The sequence below is a fragment of the Accipiter gentilis genome, chromosome 3 (assembly GCF_929443795.1).
Source record: "Accipiter gentilis chromosome 3, bAccGen1.1, whole genome shotgun sequence".
NCBI lineage: Eukaryota > Metazoa > Chordata > Aves > Accipitriformes > Accipitridae > Astur > Astur gentilis.
Window position 1 is genome coordinate 12211559 of NC_064882.1, and position 17508 is coordinate 12229066.

The 17508-nt window shown below is 41.1% G+C and overlaps 1 protein-coding gene across 2 annotated transcripts; it reads right to left on the minus strand.

Annotated features, from left to right (window-relative positions):
• Window positions 1-1964: 1964 nt before the first annotated feature.
• On the minus strand, window positions 1965-17488 carry CASP3 (caspase 3). Of its 2 annotated transcripts, none has more exons than XM_049797156.1 (8): window positions 17384-17488; window positions 12076-12225; window positions 10119-10211; window positions 7717-7841; window positions 7083-7211; window positions 4953-5128; window positions 4318-4435; window positions 1965-3424 (listed from the first exon to the last, which is right to left on the minus strand). In XM_049797156.1, exons 3-8 carry the CDS (start codon window positions 10190-10192, stop codon window positions 3198-3200), a joined length of 849 nt encoding a protein of 282 aa, XP_049653113.1. In that variant the 5' UTR covers window positions 10193-10211; window positions 12076-12225; window positions 17384-17488; the 3' UTR covers window positions 1965-3197. The 2 variants fall into 2 exon arrangements, with proteins under 2 accessions (XP_049653113.1, XP_049653118.1); XM_049797161.1 differs by lacking the exon at window positions 17384-17488 and adding an exon at window positions 12560-14052.
• Window positions 17489-17508: the final 20 nt, after the last annotated feature.

Here is a 17508-nt window from a genome sequence, read left to right on the forward strand (position 1 = left end):
GCTGATGGTTCCGGTGATGGGCCTGGGAGTAGCCCTGCAGGGCAGGGTAGATTTAGGCTTGCCCTCCCGCCCTTGTGTTTCTGTGCTCCTTTGTGGCTGCGCAGAGGAGCTTTTATCACATAACCCAACGATAAAAAGATAGTTCAACTGCTTCCTCTACCCCTGGAGCCTGTTGTAAAACTGACATGTGCTTTCTGCCAGGTTTTTAGCATCAATCACCTGTTCCTTTCTCCTTTGGCTTCACTCAAACTAAGGCAGCTTCCTCTTTCTCGTTATATTGCCTCAAGCCTTCAAAAAACCGATTAACAAAGAAGGCGGCAGTAATAGCTTAAATAAAAAAAAACCCAACACTAAAACATGACAAGTGTGGTATGCTTGCTATTCAAGGACTGTTTAGATTATGTGTACTCAAGGTAAAGCTTATCTAGTTTAAGATTCTGCTTACAATAGAGGATGCTTAAGGGGTGTTTGGATAATAGTCAAGGCACCAGATAATGGACATTTCAGAGTTACAGACTTGCTAATTAAGGACATACATCCTCCTTTGGCATTGAGAAACAAGGGGTTGGCAAGAGAAACAGTCCTTAGATGACACATGACCATAAAAGGACAAAAGGAGTAGGGGTATTCTTCCCCAAACAACAACCGAAGACCACCAGAGACCCCTGTGCATGCATAGAAGACTCTGGGATGACTGCTCAAGAGAACAACACATCATGCTTGCTCAGCATAATGAATATGCAATAGTTAGGCAGAACATATGTATAAGATAGGTGTGGTGTTTTAACTGTAGTGTATAAGTATGGACCAAAAACCTCAGTAGGTGTGCTTGATTTGTGGAAATCTTCCACCTCACACCCTGCACAAAATAAAGCAATGTCTTCTCTGTAAACATAATTTGTGATCAGGTATCACATTGTGCAATCCCTCCTTTCACTTTGCTTCCACTCCTCTTAATCTTCCAGTCTTCTGTGATTTATCTAGCCAAAACCTACAGCAATGATTAACTTGCCTCCCCCTCTCCCTTCTCCAACAGGCTCTGTCTCCACTCACAAGTCCCACCGACTGGAACACCAGTCCTCACCTAGAAATACCCAGAAGCCTTCCTGGCACTGTGAAGGAATTTACTGACTTGGAATAAAATGCAGCTCTTGTCCTGAGAGGAAAGGACTGATGGGAATACTACCTCTTTCCCTAAGCCCTACCTCTACGTCTTCCTAAATTACTGGTTACTCATTGTAGCTTAGCTTTGATTTTGTTTTGCTCTATTTTAAAGACTATTGGAAAAGTTGTAGAATCATTTTTTCCTTTAAAGAACCAAGAAGGATCAAGACCAGAACCTATTAAATCTAAGGGAAGAGCAAACTCTGTGACAGGACTTTTTCACAGCAAAATAACTAAGAATTCAAGGAACATTCCTATTGCCAATTACTTTGAAGTAGATTAACATAAGTCCTTTACAACACTTAACTGTGCAGCTGCTTGTTGTAATTCACAACCTACGTGAAGAAACCTACATATATATAGGTTTTTGTAAATGTTATTTTTAGGTATGTTTAACAGGGGCCTATTTAGTTTCTCAACAGAAGCATGGGTAATAGATCTCCTGGAACTGAAGCTTCAATCAGTTAAAACAGACTAACACTCTCTCACAAAACGTTTCTACAAGAGAGACAAGATTCCTCCTATTCAGCAGGCAGTCATCAGAGAACTCACCTACAATGTTTAAAACTGCCTCCTCCGCATAACTTTTGAACCTGCATTTCCCATGTCTCAATCACTACTCTTACTACCTGGCTATACAGCATATAATGCTTTAAAGCAGCTTCTTTTCAACTTTGGGTGGTAAGGCAGGGGGCGAAGAAAAGGGAAAGTATTTTCAGAAAAGGGGACATAATTAAAGTTAAAGTTAATTTGCAAAAGCTATCAGATTCTAAACAAATAATACACATAGAAAAGCATGATACAGTTTAGGAAACAGTATTTAAGTTTAAAAAAAATCCAACCACAAATGCCTCTGGAAGTGAACATCAATTTGATAACATTGTTTATGCTACACAATTTAAAGAGATTTAAGTCTTGTTTTGCAAGCACCCTATAGTCATTTACCATTCTGTCTTCCTCTGATCTTAAAAAGACTTTCACAAGCTGAAACATCAACAAAAGTGTTTTACAATTTTGCAAAAACCTTTTCCACAAAATTCACAGTCAAGAGATATAGATTTACTATTTTTTTACATATTTTAGCTAAAGTCTTGTAATTAACTCTAGTATTAGAGTTAAGAAGTGAAATTTCTCCAGTATCACAAATCCAGGTTTCCACACAGGTTAAATGTGGTACACACATAGCACAAAGCGAACCCACTCTTATTTACGGCCAGAAAGAGGAAAGCAGACTATTCAGAACGTAGACTTCCCTTTGCACCGATTCTTATAGCCCAAAATATGCGCCAACAGATCTCCCCTTAGGGAGCTGCAGAAAAAGTTTTGGAAGACTGGTCCCTTAGTCACTCAGCTTCAAGGTCAGAATACAAAATTTATTTTGAAACAGCTACCGTGTTGATATAATTGCTTTACCTAATATTCCATACAAAAAGTTATAAAATCATCAGGAAAAAATTGACTGTATTCTAAATATCGTTCCTAATTGTATGTAAAAAAATGAATTGGCTGTCTTCCACAGTTTATGCCCTAAATTATAAAAAGAGTTTAGGTTAGTTTATAACCTAAACTTTAAGAACTTGAGTTAAGAAGAAATGTAGAACAACACTACTATCATATTACCATCATTAGTAAACATATCACATTCTGAATCTTCTTTCTATTGGCAAAGATATGAAACCAAACTACTTATAAGAACTGCTTCTCTTCTCTGCCCCTTCAGCAAAGTGAAATGTAGCACCAAATAGATCTGGTAAATGATCTGAGATTTCTTCAGTCTCCTCTTCCCAATTTTTCCGAGATACTCAGAGCACTACTTTCAAATTTGCCTATGCTTCAGCTACTCAAGTCTGCATTTCTAACATAGCCATACTATGTTTTACACCTAATAATGGACATATCTAACTTTGAGACAGTTCATTATGCCATACACAGTAGTGAACAGTAGTTCAGATTTAGAAGTGGTATTCCATACTAACATTGCATATAAATTACAGATAAAAACATGAACTAAAAAATTACAAGGTGAAATTCTTTTAGCAAGGGAAGTAAAATTCTTTGGTGAGCATAGAGACAATGCACGGAATCTGTTTCTTTGCATTAAAATCTTCCCGTGTTGAGCAGGACTCGTACTCTGCCACTCTGCGATTTACACGAGTTAAAATCTGCATGAGTTCAAGTTTCCTTGCATGTTCCTTCAGCATTTTACACAGTGACTGAATAAACCAGGAGCCTTCAGCGGAATTCCTCCAGGAGTAATAGCCTGGGGAAAAGAGAGATGTCAAATTGATCAGATATAGCAGCATCTGATACAGGACAGGATAGTAATTGGGGAACAATACATTGTTTCTAATAGCAATCAATGTTTTAAAACAAAATCTCAAAACCACTAACCAACAAAACTTAGATTTTATAATCTCCCCAAATTCCAGCTCAAAAATTTTTTCTAATCCTCTCGTGTTTTCTAATCTAACAATACTTTAAGTAGGTAGAAAAATCAAAAGGCAGGAAAACGATCTTCTCCTGCAACAGTCTTAGCCTTAATCACTTACTACTTCTTTATACAGTATACATGTACAAAGGAGACGTGACTACAGATAGAGCCAAGACGCAAAATGGATGTCAGTGTCACTGCAGGACTACGTGCATGAATTAAAGACTGGAACCTGCTGATAACTGGTAACATAGAGGGCATACTAAGGGCTCTGCCACTACTGATTTTGCTTAAGGATGCAATGAAAACAGAATCGATAGGCAAATAATATGCTGGTGTTAATCACCCACTTCTGCATATGTATCTACAGATATCTGATTGGTTTGTTCTCTCAGAACTAACAATAACTTTTACTTCCTGCTGTAACTTATTTGCACAACTCAGATTAACTGAATTTATAGCAAATGAATATTTGAGGGTTTGCTAGTGAGAAAGATGTACATTCAGGGTTTGGATTTTGCAATTTTTTTGTAGGAACTGAGAATAGCAACTACCTCAAAAAGAAATCCAATCAGGGGAGAAAAAACAACTGGGGGAAGAAAGTTCATATTTCCATGAAAGAGAACAAATGAAATAGTCACCCACTGACTGGATACAATATCAATACAAGCTGATATATAGATACAATTTCAGGAACAAAAATTTCTTTGCAAGTCTCTTACCTGGAGCTGTAGAATATGCATACAGGAAGTCTGCTTCTACAGGTATTTTTTGACACATTGTTTCTTCTGTTCCACTGTCTGCCTCAATACCAGAATCTAATTCTGTCCCTCTACAAGCCTATTTGATGGAGAGAAGAATGGAAAATGAAATAAAAAAATAACAACATAAAGGCAGCAATCATGATCAGAATACTGATTTTTTTTCCTGTTTTAAACACAGTAATGTCCTGATTAAAAAAAATGAAAAAAATAACAAGAATTTCTATGTCACATTTCCATTAGACAGACTCAGAAGAAAAGTAACTAGCATTTATTTAAATCAACTACACAGTTTGATTAAGATAGAGATTAATTCAAAAGCGCATTCAGCAACTCACTAAAATATTGGCTAGTGTTCAGAAAGTTTTTACTTAATACATAGAATTAAGGTCATGCAATCTGAGTTATTACAAATACTGCCTACCTAATAAGGCAGACTGTGCCACTCTTAGACCTGAAGAGAATCTCATTCTAAAGTAATTCCATTTAAATCAATTTCAGAAATAATTAACTTTTTTGCACTAATAATTAATTCGGAAACAATTGTCTTTTAAGTATGCAGCTGATTTGATGATCATTGTCCAGCTGTACATCACCTGAATGAAAAAGAGCTTGGGTTTTCCTGCTAAACTTCTGCACCTGTCACCTCTGAAAAGGCTTGTTAGTACTTTCAGTTCAAGAGGGCCATCTGTACCGTAGATGAATCCTTCATCACCATGGCTTAGCAACACACAAACAAAACTGCTTCGCTTGCTGTGATCTTCTTCAGAAACTTGGAAGAAAAAGAGAGAATTATTGTAACTTCTTGCACTCCCTAAAAGCTTTGCACATTTGATGCTTCCTATGTGACAGCAGTCTTTAAAAACCAACTCCTGTGTTTAGAAACCTCCAGCCAGTTTTCACTTCTGAACAAAAGGAGCCAGCCTACTCCAATTCAGGAAGTTGGACACAGAAAACCCCAAATTAAAGGGCAACCCTACCCATTCTAAGACATGGCCACAGAACTAGGCCAGGAACACTGTGAGGAGAGAAAGAAGGTGTTCCCCCAGTGTCTCAAAGTCTGACTGGTATACCTCGCTCATGCAGTAATGGTCAACAGTCTCGTGACCTGGGATTGGACTGATGGGAAGTTCTGAGTTTTGGGAAAGGATGGGGAAATCTTACCTCTCTTTCCAATCAGAGATGCTTCAACTACTTGGATTACATGGGAACTGAATGTAGTATGAAAGTTGTTGCTGCTGCAGGGACCTAGGTACTCACATTACCCCTCTCTCTCTCTCCCTCTTGCCCTGTAGCAAGGTCTAGAAAGATTTTTCAAGCCTCTGACTTTTGTACTTAAAGACATTTAAGCTTGATATAAAGTGTTTGTACATTTTTTTTCCATCTTGTGGTATGCAAAGAGCATAAAACAGATATTCTCTGATGTCTTTTGTTGTCTGACATTGTGGGGATTGTACTTGAGGACCAAGATGATTCTTTTAAATATATGAAAAGATAAAAACATGGTTTAAAAGAAAGGCTCCAAAAGGAATTCTGACTGGGAAACTCAAGAAGATGCAAGAGTTTGTAGATTAAAAGTGTAACAGTCCCAAAAGCTGAAGCTTTCTGTTTAGAGCTTGCCAAAACACTGAATTTCTATTCTAGAAAAACTGAACTATTTAGATTTTTCTCAAGCAACGCACACTCAGGCATTTCTACAATCCATGGACAAGCGCTACACCTAGAAGAGTCAGGAAAGGCTGTTTTTTGGGAATCTTTAGTTAGGCTGCAGTCTGTAGTTTACACTTTCTATTTGGAGGCCTTATAACACAGGTAAGACAGAGGCCTTTCCACTTTCAGCTACTGTCAATAGACATGGTTAATAAATTAACCATGCCTGAGAGCATTCTCTGCCATTAACATTAACTGGCACTAAAGTACCTACATCTACGTTAGCAAACACATTTAGAAAACAAAACAAAACAAAAAACCAAACAGGATTGCTGGAGGCTAACTGGCTGTTGGGAATAACCCCTGGAACACGTTAACTGTTGAACTGTGACCTGCAACAGCCTGGGAGAGCGCTAGTAGGTATAAGCCACAGTCATGCCAGAGAACCTTCCAACAGTGAACTACAATAGACTGTGTGCCAGGGCTACAGATACCTCCAGGCACCATTTAATTTACTGGTCTACATGTAGTCAAGTCCAAAGAAAGCAGGACTAACACAGACAGTACTATAAAGCTCTCACTTGACAGAAGGGTGTTTTGTTTCACAAGTCAAACAAAATATGAGTTGTTTCTCTAAAAGAGTAATTCAGTCCACACACTTGCAGTTCTGGTCCCTCAGTCAGAAGCCCCCCTGGATCAGAACACCTCTAGGGCCACACCACTAAGGATAAAGCACAGAACCCCTCTACCCAATTAAGCAGGTTTCTTTCCAACTCAGAGAGCTTCAGTGATCCCAGAGTCAGAACATAAATCAGTTTGCATTTAAGTTTCAGCCTTTTTTCCAGCCTTCTTAGATGAGAAAGGATATGGAGACAACAGTCATGGCACAAAAGATAGAGAGACAACAAAGATGAATAAACATAGAAACTATGATGTACATGTCATCCTTAGCAAAAAAACACTGGTAGGTGTGAAATATCATCTAAAAGAATCATGGAAGAAGAGATGTGAGGGCTAGAAATGTATTCAGAAACAGTGGTTGATTTAATACACGCACTGAAGATATTATCACTTACCTTTTTTCAAGAGTTCAAGAATGTCCCTGCATGAAAGATCATTGTTGATCTTTATTTTATATCCCAACTTCATAAAAACTTCTCTGACACTTGCAGCATCCGCATCTGTACCTGAACGGGGTAACATCCCTATACATAAGACAAATGTATTATTTTTTATATGATACAGATGACATGGTCTGATTGAGCCAAATTCTTTTCTCACTTACACCTGTATCATTCTAGAATATTATTCTATTATTCCAGACCCACTCTAACAGAAAAAAACATTACACTGTTATACATGCACACAACCTCCCTCTCTCTGTACCTATACTGTAGATTTAGCTAGTCCTTATTTTTATATCTACCTATCTATATAAAGACATAAAAAAGGATTTTATTTGCAAAACAGAAATAATGACTAAAAGGTAAGACGGACTTGTACTGCCTATCAATTTTTCTCCACATTACTGCTATAACCTCATGTGTTCCCTCTATGCATATTTGGAAGAATGCACTGAAATTAATCATACCCATTCAAACCACTCAATTTTAGATTGCAAAATTGGTCTGCATATTTAGTTTTGAAGAATAATACATGCCACTAATTTATCTAAATCAAGGAAAAAATTTAAAAATTTGAAAGTGGTACCGGTCTGTCTGTGGAAGTTCTTATTGTTTATTATTACACATTCCCCCATCTCTGGATAATCCATTCTGTAACTGTAGTCTGGCAGAATTCCAGAGTCCATAGACTTGCTAGCAGGTAGGTTCTTTCTGTATAGAAATCAGACAAACTTTAGGTGTTAATTTCTGATCTCTCTTCTCTAGTTTCAAAATAATAATAAAATAAGGTTATTTTAGCAAAACCAATGAAGCTGGTAAGGTTTGCTACTTGTTCCCTAAAGGTTCCCTCAGCAAGTTTGCCAATGACATCAAGCTGAGTGGTGTGGTTGATACTCTAGAGAGGGAAGGGACGCCATCCAGAGGGACCTTGCCAGGCTTGGGAGGTGGGCCTGTGCAAACCTCATGAAGTTCAACAAGGCCAAGTGCAAGGTCCTGCACATGGGTCAGGGCAATCCCAAACACAGATACAGGCTGGGCAATGAGTGTATTGAGACAGCCCTGAGGAGAAGGACTTGGAGATATTGGTGGATGAAAAACTGAATATGAGCTGGCAACATGCACTAGCAGCCCAGAAAAACAACCATATCCTGGGCTGCATCAAAAGAGGCATGGCCAGCAGGTCAAGGGAGGTGATTCTGCTCCTCTGCTCCACTCTCATGAGACCCCACCTGGAGTACTGCATCCAGCTTGAGCAGGTCCAGAGGAGGGCCATGAAAATGATCAGGGGGCTGGACCACCTCCCCTACGAGGACAGGCTGAGAAAGTTGCGGTTGTTTTGCCTAAAGAAGAGAAGGCTCCGGGGAGACCTTATAGCAGTCTTTCAGTACTTAAAGGGGGCCTACAGGAAAGATAGGGAGGGACTCTATATGAGGGAGTGTAGTGATAGGATGAGAAGTAATGGTTTTAAACTGAAAGAGGGTAGATTTAGGTTAGATGTGAGGAAGAAGTTCTTTACTGTGAGGGTGGTGAGGCACTAGAACAGGTTGCCCAGAGAGGTTGTGGATGCCCCATCCCTGGAAGTGTTCAAGGCCAGGTTGGATGGGGCTTTGAGCAATCTGGTCTAGTGGAAGGTGTCCCTGCCCATGGCAGGGGGGTTGAAACTAGATGATCTTTCCATCCGACAATTCTGTGATCTTTCCAACCCAAACGATTCTATGATTCTAAGTTATGTCTGTGAAATCAGTTGGTAGATCTGATTCAAAACTAGTGAAGACTGTAATTGCCTAGAGGTTAAAATAAGCAAAACTGCTTTGTATAGTTATGCTCCCAAAATAAAACTTTTGTTTCAAGTTTGGTAAAATGTGCACATATACAAATAATTAAAAAAAAAAAAAAAGAAAAAGTGAAGAGTCATTTGCATTTGTAGTAATCTTCTGTGCAACTTGTAAAATCTTAAAATTTAAAGACTCAGGGAAGAACTGCATCTAAAATGATAATGCCTCTGCGCAGGAGAACATGTAAAATTAGTTTAAGGAAAGCAATTATTGTATCAACATGAAATCAGTTGGGTTTTTTTACTATCTTCTTTACTATCAGGAGGCAAGATCAGCTCTGAAATTGTAAATCTATTCTGAATTCTAACCAAAAGTCATATTACCATTGAATTTTCACAAGTAAACATTCAAAACCTAGAAAGACCAAGACTCTGTATGCACCTGTTAAGTCTGCCTTAATGAGCGCACCAACTACACCACCACTCATGACTCTGCAACAGCTGTCAATTTTACTCAGTCCATATATGCTGAAGTCGGTATGGATTTTCTCATTGAAGCACAAAGGTAAGTGATTACAAGATTGGGGCCCGCTGTCATATTGTGTTCTACAAATAAAAAGTCCGTAATGCTCTTAAATCTAATTTTCATTGAAATACTAAAAAGAATAACCTCAGAAACAAATTAGGTTCCCAGAGAGTGCGTAATCTGATGATAGTGCTACACCAGCGTAACAACTAGCTGTCACCAGGAAGAGCAGGCCTACATTTCCTCCCTTCCACCCCTCTAAGTTCCCCTTCCAGTTGTGCTTCCACACATACAACCCTACAGCAGGCAAGCTCAAGCAGCTGAACTGTCTGCCACAGGTTCAGGTGAGCTCTAGAAGCAGTTCAAGGAAAGGAGTGAACATTTGGCCCAGGGTGAGACAGAGAAGTCTCTTTTCAAGAACAGCTAACCACTTGACAATTCTGTTAAGTCAAGTCTAATTGCACCTCAAGTGTTTTGCTTTTTAGTTCCTTGTACATACATGTGGCCTGTTCTGTCAGACTATATATTTTCAGTCAGTACAGCAACGCTAATAGTTTTTTATGATTATTATAATTTACCATAATTTAAGCTTTTCCTTTTAGCATTATTTCTTCTATGGCTCTCACCTTCTGTTACAGCACAAGATTCCTCAAGACTTGAAGACTTAAACCAGAAGTACCTCACTTACCCTTTGGAACCAGGAATAGACTTTGCATCTGTCAGATCTTCGCCCGAACGTGGTCCATCTCCTATGTCTGCCATTACGGCTCTCAATTTTCAGCTTGAAAACATAAGAAAATAGAAATATATGACAGCTAATTTTCATATTAAATAATACCTTGAAATTGCTTAATTTTTGCTAGGTTTCCTTAAAGCCTTACACAATCGGAGTGCAATTTTTTAGAATTATAGAGAAAACAGGAATGTTAAAAGGGGATAGTCAAGCAGAATAACTTAAGCCTAGGAGTACTAGTATTGGTAGGCAACAAATAGCATTTCTGCTATTTCTTTCATATCTTACATTTGAAAGAAGAACATTAAATATTTGTCTGAATTATTGTATTCTAAAACAACTCTGGGAAAAACAGTCTGCAGATCCTTGTGACCAAATAATTGAAAATACCTACAAAAAGCAGGATAAGAGAAAAACAAATTTAAAACAATCTTTATAATATTGTAATGTCCCTACATGGATTAGTAGCATTTTAGTATTATGAATATTGTGTCATATATGGATCCTTCCATCTCAGTAAGACAGAAATTGAGATCTAAAACCAAGCAACACAGGTTATCAGATGTGTGCAAAGACTAACATGGAAGATTAAATGTTGGGTCATAGTATTTTGAGAAATAAATAATTTCTCTGCATTCAGTTTCAAATGAAACACCACCCAATCCTAACTGGTGTATGTGAAGGCAACTGCAATATAAATAACATAAAACCAAAATGTTACAACTTTAAATAGTTGATGAAATGGACTCTGTGCTATGGGCTGCTATTTCCTTTTGATCAGAATACAGGACAAGAAATGATGATTGAAACCAAGCCAGAAATGAATTTAAAAGCAAGAAACCTCCCTCCCAACTACTCCGTGTGTACTCATGGAACACATTACCACAGGTTACCTTTAACTCAGGATTCAGAAAAGGATTAAGCATCATAAAGTTAAATTGCCAGATAGGACAAAGTAATAAATGCTTAGAAGTGAATTAAGTGCTTAGACCTTGTCCTGGTTTCAGCTGGGATAGAGTTAACTGTCTTCCTAGTAGCTGGTACAGTGCTATGTTTTGAGTTCAGCATGTGAAGAATGTTGATAACACACTGATGTTTTCAGTTGTTGCTCAGTAGTGTTTAGACTAAAGTCAAGGATTTTTCAGCTTCTCATGCTCAGCCAGGGCACAAGAAGTTGGCACAGGACACAACCAGGGCGCCTGACCCAAACTGGCCAACGGGGTATTCCATACCATGGGATGTCCCATCTAGTTTTAGGAACTGGGAAGTGGGGGGGCAGGGAATCGCCGCTCGGGGACTAGCTGGGTGTCAGTCGGCGGGTGGTGAGCAATTGCCCTGCGCATCATTTGTACATTCCAATCCTTTTATTATTGCTGTTGGCATTTTATTAGTGTTATCATTATCATTATAGTTTCTTCTTTTCTGTTCTATTAAACCGTTCTTATCTCAACCCACGAGTTTTACTTCTTTTCCCAATTTTCTCCCCCATCCCACTTGGATGGGGGGGAGTGAGTGAGCGGCTGCGTGGTGCTTAGTTGCTGGCTGGGGTTAAACCACGACAGACCTCAAGAAGCAAACCAGCCACTATGAGGCAAGAATTTTAAAGAAACTAGCAGATATATTTACAGTAAATAGGGATGTATAAATAACCAGACCAAGTAATAAGCTTTGCCCGTCAGATATGATGAAGATTCTTATTTAAGGCTTAGGTTCTGTGGTGGCAAACTATATTTGTCATCTTACACCATCATATTCTTATTATATTAAGTCTCTTAAATTTATATCTATAGTCTAGCTAGTACACCATGAACATGCATTTTCTGTGGCAACAATTACTGATGCATCAGAAGCACTAATCTGGGGTATGTATAACCCTCTTTTTTTCCTTGTTTCTTAAAAGACATTTACTTACATTTTTAGCGACTTCAAAAGATCTTCAAGGTTACTCTGAATACTATTTCTTTGTATCTTGGAGCACTGATGTAATTATGAAATCTTGCTCACAAAATTATTCCAGACTTGAGAACTGTATCATGTAAGTTAGCAGCGCATAGGAAATCTCCTGAAAACCAAATTACAAAAGTATCGAATAAGCTTGATATTTTAGAAATAAAGTTTTTAAAATACATTATTGCTTTATATTTTAGAAAATCACTTTAAAGACAGTATCATGGGGCAGTAACTACATCTACGATGCTGAACCTGCCTGCCTAGCACCATGATCTGGATTCATTCATGCTAATTTCAAAGTGTAATTCCTTAAGAGTTCCCTATGTGAAAAAAGACATGCACTTCCGAAGGGTAATTCAAGTACCTAAGACCTGTGGCATGACAGTGATCCAACCCTATGCCTTGTCATTGGGCAGGGAGCATTAGCACTGACAACCAAGTCTCACCTAGAGTGGCAACTGGTGTGTCCACCCAGCTGTAACTGAAAAGCAGAGCTTCTGATCCTGGGAAGCAGAAATAATGGCTTTCAACAACAAGAACACGAGAAGTTCCCCTGATCCAGCAGAGCCCAGCTTCCATGACTTTCTATGCATCTTTCAACCCTGTCCCTACCACAATCATCCTTGGCTTTGGTTCCCAGCTTTCCTGAGCTCACACCCTGACACTTTTGAGCAAAACTTTATTTTGCAGGAAAACTTCCAACCAGACCGGCCCACAATTCTGATGCAACTCATGCTGTTCCTTCTTCTGGAGAAGCACTATGTGCAGAAGCACAACCCAAACCCTTCACTGTGGCTGGGACTAATAGGAGAGGCAGCAACAAGGTTAACTTTCTTCCTTGTTTGTTCTTTGTCTGCCAACAGTAATGAAGAACCACACCATATAAAAAAGCACATTATCACATACTAACTCCATTATCAATACTAGCCAGCAGATGAACTGAGAGCAGTGTAACCATGTCAGCATGGAATTCAACTTCTGCTAAAAGCCCATGTTGTTATGCCAGCTGTCTGGCACTGCAAAGATCTACAGTGCCAGTGCTGCAAGTACATGAACCAGCTAGCGTAAACTAGTATGCGCCTACATGAGCTGTGGTCACCTCCTGTCTACCATATGAGCCAGCCTGGCCTACCAATAACTACTTAAAGACTCAGCTAAAGTATAGGGAAAGCTAAAAACTCTCTGGCCAACAGATGAGACCTTGGAATCACTAGGGAGGGTAAGTGGATCATTAGACTGCCTTGGGTTCACATCAGGTGTGCTCCAACCAAGTTGCTGCATCCCATTAGAGACTGGTTTTAGTAAGCAGGTGGGAATAACACTGGTGAACAGCAGCAGACTTAAGTAGGCAAACTGGAGACCTAACAGACTGGGTCCACTGAATGCTTCTGTAACACAAATGTTAAAGCATGCTGCAAGCAATAAGAAAGATCTTCAACATTTAAGTGGCCTTAAATTAAAACTTATCTCCTTGACCCTTTTGCAACCTTAAAACTCCAAAGCTGCTGTCCTTGATCCAATGCCAAAGAAACAATGAAATTTGAAGAAGCAGCTAGCAAAACCTACAGTTACAATGAAGTGCAGTACTTTGTTTCTGAACAGTGTAAAACACATTTTGTAGTAACATAGCATAAAAATATTTCTTACTAAAGCCTTTGCAAGCCTCGCTCACAGCCTACAGTTTCAATTGTTTAATGAAGTGTCAGAGCTTACTGCATTTTTCTGCATCACCAACTGGAGCTTGTCTAAGAGTCTTCACAGAAGCTAGAGAGATAGTGAGGAAAAACTGGGTATCATATGTGATGTATTTAAAATATGCATGTGTATTAGGTTTGTGTGATAGGGGTTTGGTAGTGGGGGAAGGGCTGCAGGGGTGGTTCCTGTGAGTAGCCATTAGAAGCTTCCCTGGCTCCATGTCAGATCGGCCTCTGGCCAAGACTGAGCCCATCAGCGACAGTGGTAACGCCTCTGGGGGAACAGATTTAAGAATGGGGGAAAAAAATCCAACAAACTTCAGCTGGAGAGAGAACTGAGAATATATGAGAGAAACAACTCTGCAGACATCAAGATCAGTGAAGAAGGAGGGGGAGGAGGTGTGCCAGAGGAGGCGATTCCCTTGCAGCCTGCAGAGGCGAGCAGTGGAGCAGATGCCCACCTGCAGCCCGTGGAGGAGCCCACACTGGAGCAGACGGCCGTGCCCAGAGACAGCCGTGACTCTGTGCGAAAGCCTGTGCTGGAGCAGTCTGTGCCTGAAGGACTGCACCCCGTGGAAGGGACCCATGCTGGAGTAGTTCATGAAGAACTGCAGCCTGTGGGAAGGACTCCTGTTGGAGAAGTTTGTGGAGAACTGTCTCCCATGGGAGGGACCCCTTGCTGGAGCAGGGGAAGAGCGTGATGAGTCCTGCCCCTGAGGAGGAAGGAGCAGCAGAGACAACGTGTGATAAACTGACCACAACCCCCATTCCCCGTCCCCCTGTGCCGCTGGAGAGGAGGACGTAGAGAAAACCAGGAGTGAAGTTGAGCCTGGGAAGGAGGGAGGGGTGGGAGGAAGGTGTGTTAAGATTTGGTTTTACTTCTCATTACCCCACTCTGATTTGATTGGCAACAAATTAAATTGAATTTGTTTTTTTCCCCCAAGTTGAGCCTCTTTGGCCTGTGACCATAACTGGTGTGTGATCCTTCCCTGTCCTTGTCTTGACCCATGAGCCTTTCATTACGTTTTCTCCTCCCCATGCCACTGGCAAGGAGTAAGTGAGCAGCCGCGTGGTGCTTTGTTGCTGGCTGGGCCTAAACCACAACAGCATGCATTATCTTCAGAATAGAATCTGTAACTCACCTTTAATATCCATCAATTTCTGAGCACCTTAAAGCACCAAGTCATCTGCACTTCTTTAGAGAATGAAATACACCCACAAAGAGAGATCTGTTTTGTTGCTAGGCACTGAAATGCACATTTTAATCAGCAGTATGGTTTCTGCTCTAAAGCACTAGTCAGGGTAACAGCAACACTGTCTGGAGGACAGTGCTGATTCTAACGGACTACTAAGAATTGCATCATCTTTGTTTAGGTAATGCAATGATGCCATGTTCTGTCAAGCAGAACACACATTTCCCTGTAGAGGATGATCTCATGCTGTTAGGTATAGGGGGGGGGGGGGGGAAATCAGGACAATGCATTAGGAATTTAATTAAAAATTGTTTTTCTGCTCCTTGATATTCTTTTCACTGAAAGCTTAGGTAAGACAAGCTTTCAACTGTAAGGAACCTTAAAAACCAAAGAGCTGAGATGAACGACAGCATTTTTCTAATCTAGCAGAATATGTTCTGTAGGTTTTAGGCAGCTTATTTTACAAAATTTTATTTGAAAAAAAAAATATAGAGTTTTTAAAAAAACCCTATGAGACAGAGATACCAGATAGCTATAAGAATAATCAAGTTTCTTTTTAAAGCAATATTTACATGAGTTGTGAACCACACAAGACAAATTAACGATATAGTGATAAAAATAACACCAAAGCTTCTCAGACAGGGAAGAAAGTAAATAACTGAATTGTCTCTAGTTACCTACTGTATCATGAAATATGCAAACCACAGGAGACAAGACAACACATGTTCAGTATATATCAGCTGCTACAAAGCAATGATTGTAGCAGTATTAAAACACATGTCCAAACCAGGAACCAGTATCATAAAACATGTCCTTAAAGATTAGAAAAGGGCAGGTTTCCACCTCACATGACTGCAAGCGAAAATGCCAAGCATGCAAAAAAGGTATTTTATGTACATAAAGATATACACGGCACATTGTGATACTAAGGCAGACATGCAAATTAAGAATTTTCCATTCTACAATGTATAATGATAACTTATAATTATCTAATTACTAACAGAGGGAAAATAAAGAAGCTGGGTATATGAAAAAAACTAAAAACATTTGAAATACACCATTACGTTTTCTGTGTGGCATTATCCCACTATGAAATACTGCTACCACTGAAGGAAACGTGCCAATACCGTTACATCCCTTCGCATTACTTCTGGTCTGGATGCAGTTGTTGAAAAGCACTGACACTGACTGGGCCAGCACTCTGCTCTTCCAAAAGCAAACAGGCTTTCAGTTAGCCTGCATTAATCTGCAAAATCAGCAAGACCTGAATTTATTCCGAGAGTAGATGGGACCCTTCCTTACTCCTTCACCTACACCTATTAACCACATCGCCATTGCAACAAATATCAAGGAGCCCGAGAAGGTTATTACGGGCGAGGTGTGTTACTTTCAAACGTACCAACTGACGAGAAGCAGATAATTAAAGAAGAGAATTACCAGCTGGAGGGTAAGAGACTAGATTACTAGCACTACCCTTCAACCTAGCAGGGAACAGACCGGCAACACCTTGGACAGGGCCTCCCACACGCTACAAAAAGTTAGTCGCGGTGTCTGCCAGGGCCTCACGCGTGCTTTCCCAGCACGGGCAGGATCAGAACAAGAGAGGCAACCCTCCGTACCATCGCCGCTGTGACCCTCATCTCGGGATGATGCCTCTCGGCTATCGCACACCCACTCTTTGTTAGCAACCGGGTCGCTGCAGAGCCTTTTTCTAGACGAGGATTAACCCGCTGCCTCGCAAGCTTTATTTTGGTAGATCCAAATGCAGATTTTGAGCCTGTGTTTTCACTTAGTTAACTTAGTTAACTTAGTCTATCGGAGGGACACCAGAAAGCAGTCCAAAATTAAAGTTTTGGGGGTTCCCCCCGCCTTTTTTTTTTTTCTCTTTTGTTTTGTTTAGGCAGCTTCTCCACAAAAACAGTCTTAAATGAGCAAGCTGTCTGCCTTAAGCTTCTGGAACACTAATAACCGAGCCCCCGCGCTCTCCCTCCGGAGAGGTGGAAGCGGCGAGCGCTGGGCCGGCACCGCGGCCGGCCGCGCCCCTCGGGAGGCAAGGCGCTGCGGCGGGCGGGCGGACGGACGGGGGGACGTCCGCCCCCGACAACCGACCGCCTCGCCGGACCTGCTGTGGCAGGAGCCCGGCGGGCAGCCGTGGGAGCGAGAAGGCGGCACTCCGCGCCGGGGCCGCCCCGGGCGAACCGCGGCTCCCCTCCCGGCCCAGGTGTGGGGAGGCTCCCGCTCCCCTCAGCCGGCTCCCTGCGGAAGAGGCCCCGCCGAGCCGCAGAGCCACAGCCTGGCGCCAGCCGGCCCTACCCCACCCCCCACCGCTTTGTTCGGCCCGGCGGCCGCCGCCGCCCGCAGCCCCGCCGCCGCCGCCACTCACCGGCTCTGCCGTCTGCCCACTCCACCGGCGCTGCGCTCCGACCAGCCTCCCCCAGGGCTGGGCTGGGCTGGGCTCGGAGGGAGCACCGCCGCCGTACGCGCCCGCCCGGCGGCCCCGCTGGCTCC